Below are 20,364 nucleotides of genomic sequence, written 5' to 3' on the forward strand. Positions count from 1 at the left end.
TGTCTCCAAACACACGTCCAAGGGACAAAGTCCTCCCATCCTACCGTGTCTCTGCCAACATACTTGCCTTGTTGCATATGAGAGATCTGCTCATTGCTACCAGAAATTTAGTGGAGAACACAGAGTAATCTGTTGAGGATAATGACCGAGCTCATACTTGTTTTCTGCCAGTATTTGCATAAAGGTAAAATATAGATGAATTACTTTACTTGCCTGACTCAGGAGCAATATTCAGAGTAGATTCTTTAACGGCTTGTGGGTTTTGTTTTTTGTTTTTTCTTAAGCACATTTTATTTTTATTCATCAAATGCTGAGATTCCCAAACAAAATCTTACGATTCTAACATAAACTGCAACGGTAAGGACTTTTAGTCTATTACTTCACAAACATAACATGAAAAGACAATTTCAGAATAAAAATAATTTTTAAATTAACTAAATTTAGTTTTTGTTTGTTTGGGATTGCTATTGTTGTTTTTGAGACAGAGTTTCTCTGTGTAGCCCTGGCTGCCCTTAAGCTCACTTTGCAGACCAGGCTGGCCTTGAACTCACAGAGATTTTCCTGCCTCTGCCTCCTGAGTGCTGGGTTTAAAGGTTTATTCTTAAAAAGGAAAAGACCTGGGCTGGACAGGCCCTCAGCAGTTGAGAGCACTGGCTATTCTTACTGAGGACCCAGCTCCCTCCCATATGGTTGCTCTATAATTTCAGTCTCCAGGGCTCCAACAGCCTTTACTGCACACATGTAGTTCACAGACATACACACAGGCAAACAATCATAAAATAAAAATAAAATCTCCAAAAGAAAAAAGAACAGGACCTAGAGAGATGGCATAGGGGTTAAGCGCACTTGATACTCTTCCAGAGGACCAGAGTTCACTTCCCAGCACCCACATCAGGCAGCTCACGGCTCCCTGTAATTCCAGGTCCCGGAGTTGTGTCACCTTCTGGCCCCCACAGGCACCTGCACATGTACCACAACTAAAAACATAAATAATAAAAATAATTTTAAGATAAATTATAAGTAAAAAGCAAAGAAGATTAAAGCCTCTCTGAGATTTAGAAAATTTGAAAAAGTCTTTAATTTTCAGTTAAAAAACAAATAACTCCTCCCACGAAGGGCCCCAGATCTTTTATTTTTAAGATTTTTAAATTTTATTATGCCAGGCACGGTGGTGCACACCTGTAATCCTAGCACTCAGGAGGCAGAGGCAGGTGGATCGCTGTGAGTTTGAGGCCTGGTCTACAAAGCGAGTCCAGGACAGCCAAGTCTACACAGAGAAATCCTGTCTCAAAAAACCCAAAAATAAAAATAATAATAATAAATTAAATAAAATTTATTTATTTTATGTATGATAGTGCTCTCTCTGCGTGTACATCTGCACTCCAGAAGAGGGCGTTAGAAGGTATGGATGGTTGTGAGCCACCATGGGTTCTGGTAATTGAACTCAGGACCTCTGGAAGAGTAGACAGTGCTCTTAACTGCTGAGCCATCTCTCTAGCCCTATGCTGGGTTTTTGATGTGGGATATTGGTTCATTTAGTAGTCAGGAGGGTTCCGGAGCCTCCGCTGCCTTGATTAACCTCTCTGTGCTAAGGGCTTCCCCTTGTTCTAGATTCTCACTACGTCTCTGTGCTCTGCTCCAGAGCGGCTCTTTATCCATGCTCTCTAGAAGCAGCAGGCTGCCATGCTTCCTCATCGGGTGCTTACGAGCCTGGTTGCGGGTGGGAAATCTCTGTTACTGTGATCCAGCACCAGTCTCTCCTTTGTTGTTTGTTGTTTTGGCCCATCTTCTTTTCCTGAGACAGGGTGTCACTAAGTACCTCGGTCTGAAACCAAGCTCCTGGATACCTGGGGTCACTGGTATGTACCAGCACACCTGGCCAGCACTACCAGAGTAGCCTCTGTGTCCTGTGCTCAAAAACGGGGCCTGGTCCTGCCTCACCTACAGCTGTCAGTCTGAGCACATGGTGTATTCCTTCTTCTTGGGGGCTGTTAAGGTCTGTAGGAGACAAATGAAAAAGCATCTAAGTGATGCTTCGTAGCCTTTCTCCCACCGATGCTGTCCTTGGGGTGTCATGCCATCCCCGTTTTCTGTGTCATGTCTGATACTGCAAGCGATGCTGCTTTTCCCTTGCGTGCAGCCCCGTGCCTCCGTGTTTTTTCCAGCCCAGCACCGAACGTTTACAGTTTAACAGTGGCTGAAGTGTCCTCTTGCTATGGAGCCCAGTGGCTGCCCCAGTGGGGCAGGACGTGTTTCCCCACCTTGCTCTGTGGAAGCTCCCGTGTGGATTGTGGGTTTGTTGGCTGCCCTTCCACAGCAGTTCTGTGGTGACACCGGAAAAGCTGGGATCTCACTGCTGTGGTCTCAAGATTCCCTGTCCAATTTTATGCATCTGAATAGTAACATTTTGTTTTGTTTTGTTTTTCCTTTCCTTTGAATGGCATCCATGGGGGCGGGGGGGGGGGGGGAAGACACAGGGGACCAGGAACGTGTCTTCTGGTGTCAAGTATGACTTAATGCCTGAAAGACGCCCTAACATGTTTTTGCTAAAGAAGTGTCCATTTCACAGTTCTGTGTGTTCCTGTCTCCCAGGGAAGGAAAATATAACCATGCGGCCTGCTTTGGCCTCCAGCCAGGCTGCCTTCTCCCCGATGGCAGCCGGATGATGTCTGTGGCCGCCCTGGTGGTCAACTTCTCACAGCCTGTAGCAGGCCGGCCCTCTCTGCTGAGACACGATGAGGTGCGGACATATTTCCACGAGTTTGGCCACGTCATGCATCAGATTTGCGCACAGGTGAGCAGAGGTTTTTCCACAGCAAATCCACCAGTTGCTTCCAGTTGTATATTGTCTGCTTGTGGAGAAACAACAGTGGCTTTCGGCTACCTTGAACCTTTATTCCTTTTCTACTGCTGAGTAGCCTCAAATTAAAATCACAAGTAATGCAGCCATGCAGAGCTAGGTGTGGTAGCATGCTAAATGTAAACCTACACCTGGGAAAGAGGCAGAAAGATCAGGAGTTCAAAACCAGCCTTGGCTACATAGCAAGTTCAAGGTTATCTTGGGCTACTTGAGAGCCTAACAAAAACTAAATGACTGCATACAGGATGTCTCCGTGAAAAAGATATTTGCAATAGATTGAAAGGGATTTCTTTAGGGCCACAATTGAAAAGTGATTGGTGTGTGTGTGTGTGTGTGTGTGTGTGTGTGTGTGTGTGTGTGTGTGTGTGTGTGTGTGTAATGTGTATGTGTTCGCGTGTGTTGAGGCCAGAGGTCAGCATCTATTGTTCTTCATAAGCTGTCCACCTTGTTTGGTCTCCCTGAGACCTGGGACTCACTAAGGAGCAACCCCCAAAAACCAACCCAAGCATACACTACCACACTGGCTTTTTAAGGTGGATTCTGGGGTTTGAACTAAAGCCCCATACCTATCTAGCCAGTACTTTGACAGCTGAGCTGCCTCCCCAGGCCAGGAGAGAGATTTCTGTCTTCATTTTATTTTATTTTATTTTATTTTATTTTATTTTATTTTATTTTATTCTTTCTTTGGAGACAAACTCTAATACTGTATAGCCCAGCTGGCCTTGGACTCCCTCCTGGCACAGTCTCCAGTGATAGTGGTGCACGGGTTGTTTTATATTTTGTTTTGTTTTTTTCAGGGCTATTGGTTAAATCCAGGGCTTCATGATTAGGCCAAGGAAGCCACTACATTATATCCACAGCAGAAAGACTGTGTTTACCTTAGTCTGGCCCTGGGTTCCACAGCCAGTAAAAAATAAAAGCTACTTATTCCAAACTGAATGGAATCATTTAACCACTTAACTGTGCCCAAACCATTGTTTGGTTTATGTTATAAACTTGTTACTGTTTCCATTATTAACCTCCAGTTACTTAACCTAATGTTTTAAATATACTGATAGCGGAATAAAGAGATAGTTTTCTAAATCTGAAGCCTCTGTGCTTATCCACTGATACTTTTTTTTTCAGCCACACACATGGTCACACATCACACACACATATCAACTATAATGAGTGAAATAAATTACTTAGAACTAGTTTTTCCAGCATATCTATTTATTCTCGTGCCTCTATATGTTCCTATTTTTAGAGAGAGAGAGAGGAAGAGACAGACAGACAGACAGACAGACAACAAACAAAAAGGCCTAGGGCTACCTGTAGCACTCACACTTGTAATCCCAGCATGCATGAAGCTGAAGCAGGAGGATTGCTGTGAGTTCAAAGTAGTTAAATGATTAACATGCCATGGTCTTGGGCTCAGTTCCCAACACACACACACACACACACACACACACACACACACACACACACACACACGGTAGTGGTAGGGGGTTATTTTTAAATAAACTAGGAAATACAACAGAAGACTGTCTAGACATGTAAGCCCAAACGCTACACAAAGAAGAGAAATCTTTCAGGATAATCTTAAATGCCATAGATGGTGTTAAAGTTGGTTCTCCCAACCCTGGAGTTCCACAGATGTTTGTCAGTTTTGAACTTCTTTCATTATCCTTTCTGTGTCCTGTACTCTTGAATTATGATAGCTCAGCTTTCCATTTTTCTAAAATACTTCTGTGATTAAATTAGAAAAGTAGGGGCTGGAGAGATGGCTCAGTGGTTAAGAGCACTGACTGCTCTTCCAGAGGTCATGAGTTCAATTCCCAGCAACCACATGGTGGCTCACAACCATCTATAATGAGATCTGATGCCCTCTTCTGGCCTGCAGATAAACATGCAGGCAGAGCACTGTATACACAATAAATAAATAAATAAATCTTAAAAAGAAAAAAAAAAATTAGAAAAGTAAAATTTCTATAACTTGAATTGGATTCAGTATGGATTCAGTCAGTCAAGGTCTGGGTGTGTAAGCAAGGCTCCACCTTTAGAATGATTGGCCTTTTTATTTATCTATTTATATATCTTATTTTTTAAGTGTATAGATATTTGCCTGCATGTATGTATGTATGATGTATGTATGTATGTATATGTACCATGTGTATGCAATACCCATGAGGTCCAGGTGAGACCGTCAGACCCCTTCAGATTGGAGTTGCAGACAGTTGAGAGCTGCCATGTGGGTTCTGGGAGTCAAACCCATGTCGGTTACAAGAACAGTCAGCACTTTTAACCACCAAGCCATCTTCTCCAGTCTTGTTTATTTTGAGCTGAATTCTTCTCCAGAAAAATGTCCTTAGATTTGCATTCTAAAAACTGTAAGATGGAAATCCAAAAACTCAGAAGATGCCCCTTCCCCCCCCCAACACACACACAGCCCGTGCAGCTGAGAGGATGATGAAGGACAAATTTAGAGCTCCTGATTCAGCAGTTGACTGCTCAGGGTTGACTGTTGATGGCAGCTTTACAAAGAAGTAATGCGGCGTCTTATATTTATGAAAATAATAGTTATCTTCCAGTGGGGTTACACTGCTCCTGGTACAGCCCCTTGGGGCATAGTCCTCTTGTGCTTGCCATACTCTTCAGACCACTCTCCACAGCTCTGTCATTCATATTATTTGGCATTGCCTTTGACCCTTTGAGGTAGTCACTTTAGCACTAGAAAATACTTTATTGATGTTCTGTGACATTAGAAAACTGATACATGGAACAGAAGTAATGCTTCATATCACAGCTTGATGTCTATTTTTTTTAACCTACTCTACGATTATATATGTATGTGTATTTTGCCTGTCTGCTGCCTATGTGCCTGGTGCCTAAGAAGCCAGAAGAGGGTGTCAGACCCCCTAGAACTACAAATGATTGTGAGACACCACGTGGGTACCAGAAATTAAACCTGGGTCCTCTGGAAAGAAACCCAGTGCTCTTAACCACTATGTCATCTCTCTGTAGCTAGTGTTTCTCTCTTCAAGCAGTCAGTTCCCTTGAGTCCTCAGACCTTTGGCTAACCATTCATGAGCAAACTCTGTGGTCCTTTTGATGAGTAATAAGTTGACACTATCCTTTGCTTGGCCATCTCTTCATGAGTCTTTGAAAACCATGTCTATTTTTATCATCTCAGATGGCACACAGCCTTTTAGAATGGTGGAGTGTTGAGGCATTCGTGCCTAGAGCCAGTAGCCAGTGCTTTCCACCTTCTGGACACACAGATCTGTGTGTCTACTGCTTTTAAGTTTAGAGACCTTTTGTACTGATCTCAAGCGGGTGGCAGTTGAGTGAGCTTCACAACTTGTGCGCTCACTAACACGCCTGATTTGGCCATACATGTGCAATAGATTGGATTTAAGATGTGACACCTCATTGTTTGTGTTCTGCGCTGCAGCAGCCTGCAGGCTGAATGCCAGAGGAGCTCACTGGGGCTTGTCATGGTAATATTTAAATATGTGTGCAGGAACTTCCAGTTTTCAGGCATGTGGGTGCCCCAGTTCATTGTTTACTGTGTCGTCATCAGGTACTTGAGTTTCACTGTGTTTTTCTGTGTGTACTGCACCAGGTCAGTAATTTGGAAGATACCCATCAGGAGAGGCAGTGCCAGTATCTGTCCCTGTTTCATGGTTGGTACTCTCTGTATCCCTGGCCTTTTGAACTTCTACAGAATTGAAGAGTAATGCTCTCAACAGTTTTCACTCATGTTGGCTGTATGTTAAAAACAGTCATGAGTTGTGAACTATAAAGAGACAATTATTTTAATAAACATAAGAGTCACAATAAAGCCTTAATTAAAAGTAAAAGGGCTGTATATAGTCAGACAAACTTCACATGAGACCTGAAATAGTCTGTACACTAAACACCATCGGTCTTTTCTAATATTTAAATTATACACCACTGTAGAGAAACAGACCTGTCAGGGGACCCTGGTGCTGTGATACAACATTGGATTAAAATATGTAGGGGTAGGTTCAATTCCATCCACCCTATCAAGAAAAGAAAAGATGCTAGGCATGGTAGCACATCCTATAATCCCAGCACTCAGGGACACAGAGGCAGGTAGATTGCTGTGAGTTCAAGGCCAGACTGGTCTACAAAGGATAGCCAGGGCTATACAGAAACCCTGTCAAAACAAACAGAAAGTCAAACAACAACAAAAAAACCAAACAAACAAAACCCTTCTCATTTCTCCATTCATAAAATAGAGACAAGCCTGGCATACTGGTGCACACCTTTAATCCCAACACTGAAGAGGCAGAGGCAGGCAGATCTCTGAGTTCAAGGCTAGCCTAGTGTAAATTCTGAGTTCCAGGACAGTCAGAGCTACATAGTGAGACCCTAATGGAGACATTAATAATTCTCTTAAATATGTCACTGGCATATTGGGGAAATTAAATATGTAAAAAACTGAGAACCATATTTTAGTATTTTCTCTTTTCTTTCATTCTTGGCTTTTCAAAACAGGATTTCTCTTGTGTAGCCTTGACTGTCCTGGAATTCATTCTGTAGACCAATCTGGCCTCAAGCTCACAGAGATCCACTTGCCTTTGCCTCCTACTAAGAGCTAGAATTAAAGGTGTGTGCCGCCACCACCTGGCTAGTATTTTATTTTGCACTAGAGTCCCTTTTGATTATTCTTTTTGGTATATTTTTTAGTATTTTTATAATTGTTTATGTATAATTCAGTCTTTGTAGGACCAAAACTGAAGAAGTCGGGGGAGCGGGGCAAAAAGAAGTAGACCAGAGGCCATGAGGTTCAAGAAAACGCAGGGTGCTGTGGGTGAAAGGCGGCCAAAGGCGACTGGAAGCACCAGGCTCAGGGCCTTTGCCTCACTCAGGTGATACTGGTGGCTTCAAAATCTGATTCTAGAAGCAAGAACAGCGTGAGCCACTTACACACCGGGGATGGTAGAGAAGCAAGGTGTTGTTTTCATAACTCACATTAAGATATGACTCCTTGGCTAGATATAGGTGCTTGGTCAGAGCAACCCGACTCAAGGCAGGGTCAGATTGGGCAGGCTAAGGGAAAAAAAAATGTGCTGGGTGAGGTATCATACACCTGTAATCCCAGCACTCCCGAAACAGAAAGATCACAGGTTCAAGGCCAGCATGGATTGCATAGTGGGTTTGTGACCAGCTTGAGCTGTGTAGGGAGCCATTGTCTCAGAACTTAAGAGATGAGAAGCAGAAGCCAAAGCCGCCCAAACCCTCAGTGCGCCCTCCTCACAGCGCTACGCCCTCCTCACAGCGCTGCGCCCTCCAGCCCAGTTGATGCCCGCTCTGCACTCGAGGCAGCTGTGCTGATGTGTGCTCTACTTTAGTTCCCACACACAGCTCCGAAGGACTTCTTCCTAGGTTTCCAGCTGGTGTTGCAAAGTATGACAGTGCAAAGTATGAATGTCTAGTTTCACTTTTCCCTGTGACCTTTTAGAGTTTGTGACTATGACATCAGACATGATTTCTTTCTGGATTTCTCTTTTATTGTTTTGGTATTTCATTTTGTTTTTTTAATTTGTGTACAAGTGGATACATATATGTTAGCATAGAATAAATACTAACATAAACCAAAGTGTGAATGTGTATAATATTTGTTTGGAAATTTGCTTATTTCTTTTGTTTATTACAATTTTTATATATACTATTTTAGCTTTTTAAAAAATTACTTTTATATTTCTATGAGTATGGATGCCAATGGAGACCAGAAGAGGGCATCAGATCCCTTGGAGCTAGAGTTACAGACAGTTGTGAGCCACCCAACATGGTGCTGGGAACTGAACTCTGGTCTCTGGAAGAACAGCAAGTCCCCTTACCCACTGAACCATCCTCCAGGCCCCGTGTTATTATTTTTTTAATTATTAGAGAGAGGTTTTCCATTTAATCTAACACTTAGAAGGCAGAAGCAGGCAGATCTCTGCTCCGCAAGCCTGGTCTACAAAGAGAGATCCAGGACAGTCAGGGCTGTTACACAGAGAAACCCTGTCTCAAAGAGAGGGGGGGTGGTTATTGATTATCTCCTATGTCTGACATATGGAAGCTGGACCAAGGGGAACATAAGAGAAACTATCTTTGGATTAGCTGAGTTAGATTCCCCACACAGCACATTTTTCTCACACCTCAATGCACAGACCTCAAGCGCGGCATCCTCTGGGCATGGGCTCCGCCAGGGTCTTGGGATAGTGAGCAGGTTCACTCTCTGACCTCAGCATTTGCGGGTAAGCGGAACTTTCATTTGTTTTCATTTAAAAAGGAACAGTTTAAATAAGTGCCTAATTAGGACAGCATAGGTAGTTTGAAGGTGAGCCCATGGGTTTCACTGTGACAGTCAAGGCTTCTCTGAACTGTGTGGGTTTTCCCGTGACCTTTTGAGCTACAGGACTGATGTAAAGACTAACAAAAGATGAACTGTTACCCATGTCTTCATTACTGCTATTTTTTTTTTACAATGATGGCTAGATGTGTGGGAAGATAAAACTGTGACCTCTCAGCCATCTAGAGATCCATCCGAGAAGTCTGATAGAGAAGCAGCCCCTTGTCCCTTAGAGCCTTGCCTTATCGAGTAAACTTCTCCATGAGCGGCAGGCCTGGTAGATCACGCAGATTAGGATATGGACTCTGTGCTGTTAAGTCAACAGTGGGCCCCGGTCAGCGCAGGCCGCTTCTCCTGAAGCCTGTCATTTATCCCAGGCACACTGCACTTACTGTTATGATAAAAAATGATCCATAGTCCTGACCAGTAGAAGGGGCTGGCCTCTTAATTACACAATAATAACCCACAATTCTTTGGCCTTTAAATCTTGTAAGAGTGCACATGACAAATTTAACTTTGTGTCGTTTTACTCTAGTGTGTTAAGTTTTAAATTTAGTCTCTACGTCAGCAAGACACAGGTTTTAAATCTGTACTGGAATACAGCCTAATGTCTGTTTGAGAGACAGTAAAGCAAAGGCTTATATTTAGGGCTGGACAGATAGATGATGGCTCAGTAGTTTAAAAAAAAGTTACTCTTGCAGAGTTCCCTACATTCCTATGACAGCTTATAACCATCTGTAGCTACAGTTCCGCGAGATCTGACCCCTGTTGTAGCTTCCATGGGCACCGGCATGCGTGGAGTGCACACTCATAAAGTAGGTCTTAAAGAAAGAAAAAAAAATCTCATATTTAGGTAACTTTATTCCTCTCAAAATCTAATCTAAGCTAACCTTGTTTTTTTAGGCTTCTATGGTCAAAACCTTCTCTGCAGCAAGCGTGCTGTGACCGCCTGTTGGACTGTTCTGTGGGGCGGCATAGTACTTAGTCCTATCCGGGAGACAGATGAGCTTCGCCAGCTTTCATGCTCCCTAACGATCATTTTCAGCATCCCCAAACCGATCATGCTGAGAACTCTGTAGAGACTTACTGTAGGACTCTAGTTAAAACCTGGGAAGCGGTGTGCTTGATAACGAGGGACAGGGCAGCCCCTCCACAGTCCTGCGCTCGAGGCCCCCTCACACTGCAGAGCCCAGATCTCCATTTCCCTGTGCATGCTGACTGTGGGCTCCTTTAGCTTGGTGAATCTGTTGTTTGCTGGAAAATGAGCTTTTGAAATTGGTAGGGTTGTTGGTGTTGTGGGGTTTTTTTTTCCCCTTCATGTGAAAAATATTTAAATGATGTTGCCCAAAGGGTTCCCAGAGACACAGCATGGCTGACTTTTGGGAAATTTGTAAGCAGGCGAGCTATTTTTAGCTCTTACTCCTTCCTTGCAAGCATTTCCTTTTGTTCTTCAGAGAACATTGTTGATCTGTTCGTTCACTGGCAGGGCCCCGCCCACTACAGCAGGCTTCGGGAGAACAGCCCCTTTCTTCTGCACTTGGGACATAACTGTGTTGGTTCTGTTTGTCCAATTTTAGCTTGAACTCATGAATTACTCACTTGTTCATGTTTTTTCCTGGATATTGAGTGGACTCTCCCTCCAGGCTCGTGTGTGTGTGTGTGTGTGTGTGTGTGTGTGTGTGTGTGTGTGTGTGTGTGTGTGTGTGTGTACACGTGCATTCACATGTGTAAGTCCTTCTCCCAGATTGTGTATGTGTTACCTATATGCATGTATGCATCTGCAAGTGCTGATATAGAAACACACAGGCAAGATTTACAGAGCTTCTAATTCTGTTGTGCTGTACGGTGGTAGCTGGTGGCTTGATTTTTCTCTTGTTTGTACTGTTAGTCTCTGTTTAAAAGCTATGGTTCATAAAACCATGCAGTTAACATCACTAATTCAGAAGAGACAGTTGCAAAGCTTGACCTTGTGTACCTTAGCCTCCTGTTAGGTCTTTGAGAGATCTTCCCGTCTCAAGGAACATGCTCATCTTGCACTTTAATTCTTCACATAAAGAGTTTGGTAAAGCCCGCCAACCCCCCCCCCTTTTTTTTTAAAGATCCCCATTTAAAAGATTTAATCACTTTAAAAATATACTGTAATTCTTTTCTCCATGTTCCTGTACAGTAACTATGCATTAGACCAGAGAGCATCCTTGCTGCGGTTATAAGCCATGGACTCATCTGCTGCCTTCTGTACGGCTAAGTCCTTTCCTGTTCCCTTCTGGTCCTGAGTCCGTCTTCTGCTCTTGTTCTGCGTAGCTCACCAACAGAAGTAATGGGACTTGCATCACACAATAATGTGGGGATGTTCATGTGTGTGCAAGTGCACATTTGTACACCTGGGTGTGGAAACCAGACATCCACCTCTGGTGTTTTTCCTCAATAGTTGTCCACCTTTCTTTGAGACAGTTTCTCACTGAAAACTGTGACCGATCCCAGGTAGGTTAGGCTGGCTGGCTAGCAAGACCCTATCTCCTCTTTCCACTTCCCAGGTGCTGGCATCACTTGTGCGCACACCACCACATGGGTGCTAGCATCACTTGTGCGCACACCACCACACCTGCCTGTTTGCCTGGGTGCTGGCATCACACGTGTACACACCACCACATGGGTGCTGGGATCACACATGCCCACACCACCACACCTGCCTGTTTGCCTGGGTGCTGGGATCACACGTGCGCACACTACCACACGGGTGCTGGGATCACACACACACACACCACCACACCTGCCTGTTTGCCTGGGTGCTGGGATCACACGTGCGCACACTACCACACGGGTGCTGGGATCACACACGCACACACCACCACACTTGCCTGTTTGCCTGGGTGCTTAGTTCCTCGTGCTTACACAGCAGAAATTCTACCAAGTGAACATCTCCTGTGCTTCTTGTATAACGATGTAAATCGTACTGCTCATCTAAGAGCCGGGCACAGTGCCTGACACAGGAAAGTCTTCTCTGGGTCCTGGCTATTACAGTCCTGCATTAGATTGTTATACCCATAATGTGGATGCAGCCTCAGAATGAGGGAAAATACTATTTCTAGAGGGGGGGGCTCTTTGCTTCTTTCCCTGTATCATCTGTGGGAGGCGGGGTCCTCCCTTGGCCTCCTGTCTTGCAGCCTTCCTATGTGGATTCAGCACAACCATGATGTGAAGTCAAGCAAAGAGTATTTTTGCATAGAGAGGAAGGCAGAATGTGCTGTCATTCTGACATCTGTGCCGGTGCCCTGGGCCAAAAGCAGAACACTCGGTTATACACTGCTGATTTCCACTCCATCTGCTGCTTTCTCTGTGCCTAAGTCCTTTTCCTGTTCCCGTGTAGAGCGTGGGGTGACAAAGCCTGAGAGAGTGCTGGGATGTGAGGCATCCAGAGGAAAACAGGACCGAGGCACAGGGAAACAGGAGGTCCATCCTGTATGTGACCCTGTGGGGTCAGTACTAACTCTTCTCTGCTGCTAACGGTGTGCAAGTGTTCTGTGGATTAAAAAACACCAGCCTGAAAAGCGAATGAAAACCGGCCGCTGGTCTGTTCTGAGAAATCTCTGTCTTTCTGTTGGGAGCTTTTACAACATCTGACACAAACGTTTTTAAAACTTGGTGTTTAGAACTCTTAGCCCAGGCCCCATATTGTTTTGCTTCTTTCTTTTTTCTTTGTGCATATTAACTCACACATTCAGCTCATTTGCAGGCTTGCCTTCCAGGCCAAGGCTTATTTTCTCTGCTTAATCTGAGAGGTCCAGCTCAGACTTCCCACAGCATGGCTGTCATGGCTGATCATGGATATAAACTTTAGAGCACAAAACTGACGCGCGCGCGCACACACACACACACACACACACACACACACACACACACACACACACAAAACGCATGCACACGCACCAGTCTGGAATGTTGTAACTTAACTCTTTAACTAATTTAAACTTGAATAGTTGAGCAACAGTGGTGAATGCCCAGAAAGGCATGTACTGATTAAACAAGATTAACCAACTACAAGGAGGAGCTTGAGGGAAACTATGTATCCCAGGGAAACTGGTTGCCTTCTGCCCCAGCCCCCAGTGCTGGGGTCAGCCTCCCACAGTAGGCAGCACTCAGCCACTGAACTACAGCGCTTTGCTATGATTCTGCCTTGAGTTTTGGTGGGTCTCATTGTAATTCATTGCATGTTTAGTTTTACTCAGTGCTTTTAAAAATACTTTTATGTTTCCTTTATAGACTGACTTTGCACGATTTAGTGGAACAAATGTGGAAACTGACTTTGTAGAGGTACCATCGCAAATGCTTGAAAACTGGGTGTGGGACACTGATTCCCTGCGGAAATTGTCGAAGCATTATAAAGATGGAAGCCCTATCACAGATGACGTGCTGGAGAAGCTCGTTGCTTCTAGGCTGGTCAACACAGGTACGCTTCAGCGTTCTAGAGAAGGAAAGCAAGTAGGGACTGTTGAGTGCAGAGCTGCTGGCTGTGCCTTCTGACGGACACATGTTCACTGTAGTAACGTACCCCAGGAGTGCCGTGCGGGGAGGGGGGCACACTGAGATGCCTGGGACTGAGCCTAAAGGCAACGTTTCCTCTAAGTCTCAGATGGTCGGGATGCCGTTCTGCCTCGCTACCCTTTGTGAAGAGCGGTACTGCAATCGGATTTCAGATCTCTGACCTTGTGGTAGAACACATAGTTCCCTCTCCAACACATTCTTCAAACGCTCTTAACCTTATTAGGTCTCCTGACACTGCGCCAGATTGTTTTGAGCAAAGTTGATCAGTCTCTCCATACCGATGCGTCGCTGGATGCCTCGAGTGAATATGCCAAATACTGCACAGAAATTCTGGGAGTTGCAGCTACGCCAGGTAGGAGGGACTGCCCCTGAGTTCACTGCCCTTGTGAGACCTGAGAAAGTCCACAGCCTTACAGGCGGGTGGAGTTCCTCAGAGCTCGGTTCATTCCTTTCTGCTCTCAGCAATCAGACCATAGCTTTCAGATAAGCACACTCTGCCTTAGGAGTTGTCCTGGCCAAATGTGCTTGAAGGAGAGGCGGCTCCAGAGTCCCAGCATTTCAGTGTAATCAGGCGTGAGCAATTGGCCTCCGCCCCAGAACACAGCCATTCCCGTTTGGCAGCACCTGCCTGGCCCCTCCCTCCCCGCACGCACCAGGACTTCCCTGTGATTTTCAGGAAGAAGTTGGCAGAAGGGGCATTTCAGGGAAAAGCAGGAACCTCCTGCATTTCTGACTCCAGTGCCAGTTCAAGCTTTTGCCTGGCAGTGTCTGACCTGCTCCACTGTTGCTCCTGTGTGGGCCCAAACTTACATGTCTACTTTTAAGCCAACTGATACATATGCATTTGGATGTCAGTTGCAAAGTAAACATCTCCATTAAGGAAATTGTTGCTAAAATGAATCAGACACAGTTACAGAGGATATTAAGAGTGGCCCTTGACTCTTCTTAGCCTCACTTCCTGATCTCTAAACCAAGGAGAAACAGTATGTCTCTTTACAAAATAGCAGCCCAGGGTAGACTCACTTGGTAAACCTCTTCTCACAACACTTTTCATTTTCAGAAATTATCAACCTACCCAAATGCCATTTTAATTTGAGTCATCTGAGGTACAAGAAGTGCGGCAGGGGGCTGGGTTTGTAGTTCAGCGTTAGAATTAGGCTGCGTTTGATTCCCAGCACGTGCTTTTCCCAGCAAAAAAAAAAAAAATGGAGTTATTGGTGGAGTATTTTAAAGGCGCATTGGCATCTAAGGGCTGACTTTCCCCTGCGCTACTGACAGGCGTGGACAGAGCTTCAGAAGTTAGGCACTCCAGAGCTGAGGCTGAGCCACTGACAAGAGCAAAGCTTGTGAGCATCTTGGCCAAGGGTACACACCACCCAGTGAGCTGTTATCACTCCCTCTGTACTCCCAGCCGAGCTCCCCGAAGGCGAGCTAGCTAGCTCATACGCTGACTAATTGGCATTTGCCATCACACTGATTGAAATGTATCTCTTTCTAAGGCACAAATATGCCAGCTACTTTTGGACATTTGGCAGGAGGGTACGATGGCCAATATTATGGATATCTTTGGAGTGAAGTCTTTTCCATGGACATGTTTCACAGCTGTTTTAAAAGAGAAGGGATCATGAATCCAGAGGTATTCTATGCTTTTTTACCCCCCTTGTATTAATTTTGTAGCTGCCCTTTCTCCCCTAGCTGGAAGTGTAAAATACTTGTAATAGCTAGAGTTTAGTGTAATGAGAATTGTATATTTTTTAAAACACACAAAAACATTATGGGAATATGTTTTTGTTTTAATTCCAGGTGTGGGGATATAGGGCTGTTTCGAAGCAGCTGACTGTGATTTGCCTTGCATTCTGACAGGGGCGTGGTTTTGCCAGCTGCAGAGAGTTTCTGGGTGTGTGTGACATTTGGAATTCTGGGTACTTTTCAGAGGCTATATAAATGCTAGAGGCCGAGAGGTGGGTGCTGGTCTGTGGTTAGATGCTATTGGTCGCGGTTTGATGCTGCTTGTCAAATAAATGAGAAAAGGAGATTCTGATGCAAAAGATGAAACTTACCCCAGGGAACTCGATGCCCCGATCCGCAGGAAGTAGTCTAATGATAACGTCGCCCCTTTCCCGTCTATCCTTTTTTCTCTCCTGTCTAGTGTTAGGGGGTGGAAAGGGAAGAGGTGAAGTGTCGGAGAGAGAAAGGAACCAACAAAGTGTCATAACACAGGTTACAGCTTAGAGTAAGGGACTTGCTAGCAGCTTTTAACTTTAAAGCCTGGCATCTTCTCAAATCATCATACATCATTAAGTTTCAGTGTACAAGCGATTAACTCTTAATTCTATAGGTTTAAAAAAAGACCTACTGCCCTTTCTTGCTTATTAACATTCCAGTATATTGCATAATTAAAAATTCAAAGCCTTGTTTATGCACTTGAGAGTTTATAGCTACTAGTTTTGACATGTGCCATGCAGTGTTTCTGTTTTATAAGAGGTTGAGAAAGAAAGGTAAACTTCTCCCTGATGCAAATAGCCTCTGTGTTCGGATACTCTTTACAGGTTTCCTTGTACATTTTCTGTGGCCGGCGTACCCGGCCTACTACACAGTTTGTAACCTAAGTGCCTTTGAGGTAACTTAAGATCCTTCATTAATCTGAGCCGTTCCTTCCCATGCACAGTGAGGTGGCTGCCAGCCAAGCCCTCCTGGTACAGACCCCAGTCTCCTTGCCCATCGGCGACTCGACTGTCAATTATGTCTAAGGCTGGTATATTTCCAGTGTTTCTGAGTTCTGTTTGCTTCCGAAATTAGAACAAATCACCCAAATCAAGCTCCCGGTGCTTATTTCCATCAGCCAACTTGTTCTTTGGGCGTTTGTTTCTAGGCTGCGCGTAGTGCCTCTCTGCATACAGATTGAAATATGCCGTATATTTTAGGCCCCCGTTTCTCTGTGTCTCCCTCCCTCTAAAAAATCTCCCCAGGCTAGGGGTACGACATTATTCACTGCAGACATTCCCTCTCCCCGCCCGCCTCCCCCAGCTTCCTTCTCTCACCCTACCCACCCACTCACAAAGCCTGATACTGACTTCTGCGTTGCTTTCAGCGCGTGCCTCGCCCTCACACCATCTCTTTGAATAGGTGCCCTCAACAGGGCCTTCTGGGAAAGTCCATGTGCATTTATTTACTTATAGCACTGGCTAACCTGAGCTGGTCACTCAGTGCTGCTCCATTTATTTCCTTCGGGTCCCCCAGCCCCTCTACTCTACAAGCTTGCCCCTCCCTCTCTTTCTTATGACCCCATCCCCAGAATTCACTGTATAATGCAAGACGGCATCAAACACACACAGCCTTCCTTGGCTTTGGGGATTCCAGGCTTGTATCTCTGTACTCAGTCCGCGTTCCTCCTTGGTTAAGAATTGAGGCAGGAGCCGTGTGTGGTGGCGCACACCTTTAATCCCAGCACTCTGGGAGGCAGAGGCAGGCGGATTTCTGTGAGTTCGAGGCCAGCATGATCTACAAAGCAAGCCAAGGACAGTCAAGGCTACACAGAGAGACCCTGTCATGGGGCAGGGGGCGGGACTGAGCCAAGAATGTGGCTCAGAAGTAGCTCTGCTCACTTTCACCCATTTATTCCTTCTGGACATTGCTCTTTAAATGTATGCCTTCCATACATCATTAGGCACGGTGGCACACACCTGTGACCCCAGCGCTTGGGAGGCAGAGGCAGGAGGGTCAGGAGTACAGCATCGTCTCTGGCTACATGACAGCTTAAAGGCGATGAGCTACATGAGACCCTGGTTTCAAAACAAACAAAAGCATGCTTTTTTTTTTTTTTTCAATCTGTGCCTCTCAAAAACCATGCAGTTCTTTAAGATCCCACTCAAAAAGCCACTTATGGGGCTAGAAAGATGGCTCAGTGGCTAAGAGCATGTGCTGCTCTCATAGAGAACCCACATCTGGGTCCCAGCATCCACTTAATGTCCCACAACCCTCTGTGACTCCAGCTCCAGGGGCTCCAGCACCCTCTTCTGACTTACACAAGCACCAGGGACAAATGTGATACACACCCATGCAAACAGGCAAACCGCTCATACGCACAAATAATCTAGGAATAGTCTCAGAAGGCCAGGCACATATGAACTCCTCTAGACCATCCAGACCACAGCGGCCCCTTCCGCCCTCCTGAGAAGACTGCAAGCCTGAGCGCGTGGCAAAGGTTCTCAGGAGACTTTTACTTGTGTCTGGATTTTTGGGGGTAACTACTACATAAAATGAAAATATTCTGTGTAAAGCGTTTCACACAATATTCTTAATGCATGGTCAGAACAGAAGCACAGCATATGCTAATGCCTCTGGCTAGTGAGGCGTCCGAAGGGCTTAGCGTTTCTCTGGGCATCTCATGGAACTGTGCCTCACTGTGTATATAACCCACAGGTTGGTGTGGGACTCAGAACACAGTAGTTGTTCAGGCATGTCTGGGGAAATGTTTTGGTGTTTTTGAGACAGTTTTGCTTGGTAACCCTAGCTGGCCTCAAACTAATAGCAGTTCTCCTGCCTCGGTATCCTGGGTGCTAGGGTTACAAGCATGTACCACGAGCAGAAACGGTGTTTGCAGGAGAGGAAAGGTGAATTGGGAAAGGTCCAAGTATGACCTCGGCCTGGCCCCTGTACTTAGGAGGCTTGCTGGCGTAAGCGCACGCTCTCCCTGAGGTGAGCGGCCTCTGCACTTCCACTCATCTGGCCCTCCGCCCTTCCAGCTGTCAAAGCAGCAGCCAAACTCAGCACCCCAGTGGGTCTCGGGCGGCTCGTACATCCTGCAGAAGCAGCCCTGCTCACAGGTTTCTCTGTGCTTTTCAGTCTCCGACACTTGGCAGGCAGCCAGGCCGCTCCTCACTAGGCGAGGCCAACAGTGAACTTGGAGAAAGATCCCAACGACCTGGAGCTGTTTCCTGGGATGTTAGAAACAGCGTCCAGCTCCTCTGAGTTTCCAGGCACCGTGGCAGCGCTCAGTGGTCGTCTACTCTGTGCAAGCAGGCTGTTTGAGTTTTCCCTTCCCTTTCAAATACTGTCGTTTCTCACGGCCTTGCCATGACAATGGCTGTGGGCCTGGCTGGAGAGGCCCTCACACCCCACGCTTGCGCCTTTCCCTGCATGTGCGGAAGCTAGAACCAGCTTTTTCAACAGCCATTTGGCCCCTCCCCCGTCCTGCAGCTAACACTCTGTTGGTTTTTGTGGGGTGGCTTCACTTTGTTTTGTTTTACAAATATTTACTCTAGCACCTGACTTACAGAATACAAATATTTATCAAAAATTAAAAATTCTTGGCACTGTGAAAAAGCTTCCATTGTTCCTACAACCGTGCAGAGATAGAAGAGAAGAAACCCTGTTCTTCAGCACGGGAAACGAGCACTGCTAGTTGTGCGCATCTCAGGCTTGCCGCCAGCCAGCCAGCCAGCCAGCACTGCAGAAGGCGGTGGGGCCTAGGCTGCGCGCCTTCCGTTTCACGCATAGAGGTCGGTTACATAAGCAGAGTAACAATAGGAATTTTTACAGTATACAGCAGTGCCGCACTTGTCTGAAGTCATGGGAATAGTCCATTACAGCCTGTCTCAAGCACTCTTGCTCAAGGCCTCACACTCCCCAGTGTTCCAAGCATTTGAGAAGTTAGCACTGGAGAGCCTGGGATCGAGACCACATTGGTCACACTCTCCAGAAGCGCCTCTGCTGTCCTGCAGAGCCTGGTCCGCTCTGAGCCCCATTTCATACCCTGGTGAGCAGCGCTGTAGAGTGTGCAGCTCACTGGGAAAACAAACATGGGGGGTCAGATGTCAACCTGCAGCCTTCTGAATACCAAACCCCTGCTTTGGGACCTCTCTCCAAGTTTTAGAACTGGCCGCTCTCCTGCTGCAGCCTCACACTCTACTACCTGGGTTTTCTCTGTAGTTTTTCAAAATATTATTCTTTCTAATGAGCAAAGACCACATTTCAGCTACTTAATTAGCTTATTATTATTTTGTCCATAAATTCAGGATTGGGAGGTGGTTCAGTTAGTAAAATCTTTGCCTTGCAAGGATGGGGACATGAGTTGGCATCTCCAGCACCTCCACCAGAGACAAGACAAAGGCGGGTGGATCCCTAGACCTCACAGGCCAGCCTGTCTAGCTCCAGGCTTGGAGAGACACCTGCTCCAAATCCTACAGAAGGCGAACAGGGACTGATGGAGACATCCAACATTGCGCTCTAACTTACACAGTGCATGTGCACACAAATACAGAAACACATGTGTGCACATAGAGGAACACACACATACACACCTTAAGTCTGTTCCTAGGAGAACTTGGAGACGCTGTTCTTTCCTTCTGTGTAACTCTTCCTGCCCTGGCAGAGGGAGAGCTGCTTGGGGTTAGTGCCCCTTGGCCAGCTCCTGCAGAATGGCTTTAAGTTCACCAAATGTAATTTCAAACTCCAGCCCCTAATCACAGGGTTGGAAAAAATGAGAGCCCTTTGTTTATAATAAGGCAACTTCATTGTGGGAAAATGTCCTAAGAGGTAATAGATATTACCTCTTAAAGGCTACTTACATTGTGCAGCCAGACTGGTCCTCCTCTCCTGTAGAGAAATGTCCAAG

General features: G+C 45.7%; 1 protein-coding gene across 3 annotated transcripts in view; it reads left to right on the forward strand.

The window, feature by feature from the left end:
- NLN (neurolysin) overlaps window positions 1-20,364 on the forward strand; it is an 80,298-nt gene that overhangs the window by 52,196 nt on the left and 7,738 nt on the right. The window contains exons 9-13 of one of the 3 annotated variants that reach the window (XM_084800751.1): window positions 2,593-2,794; window positions 13,467-13,653; window positions 13,972-14,100; window positions 15,248-15,384; window positions 18,594-19,043. In XM_084800751.1, coding sequence (XP_084656877.1) covers window positions 2,593-2,794; window positions 13,467-13,653; window positions 13,972-14,100; window positions 15,248-15,384; window positions 18,594-18,719 — 781 coding nt within the window. In that variant the 3' untranslated portion in view covers window positions 18,720-19,043. Of the gene's footprint in view, window positions 1-2,592; window positions 2,795-13,466; window positions 13,654-13,971; window positions 14,101-15,247; window positions 15,385-18,593; window positions 19,044-20,364 lie in introns of those variants that run through there. The other 2 variants (XM_084800753.1, XM_084800752.1) reach the window with 2 other exon arrangements.

The sequence above is a fragment of the Acomys minous genome, assembly GCF_964271855.1.
Source record: "Acomys minous genome assembly, chromosome: 11".
Taxonomy (NCBI): domain Eukaryota; kingdom Metazoa; phylum Chordata; class Mammalia; order Rodentia; family Muridae; genus Acomys; species Acomys minous.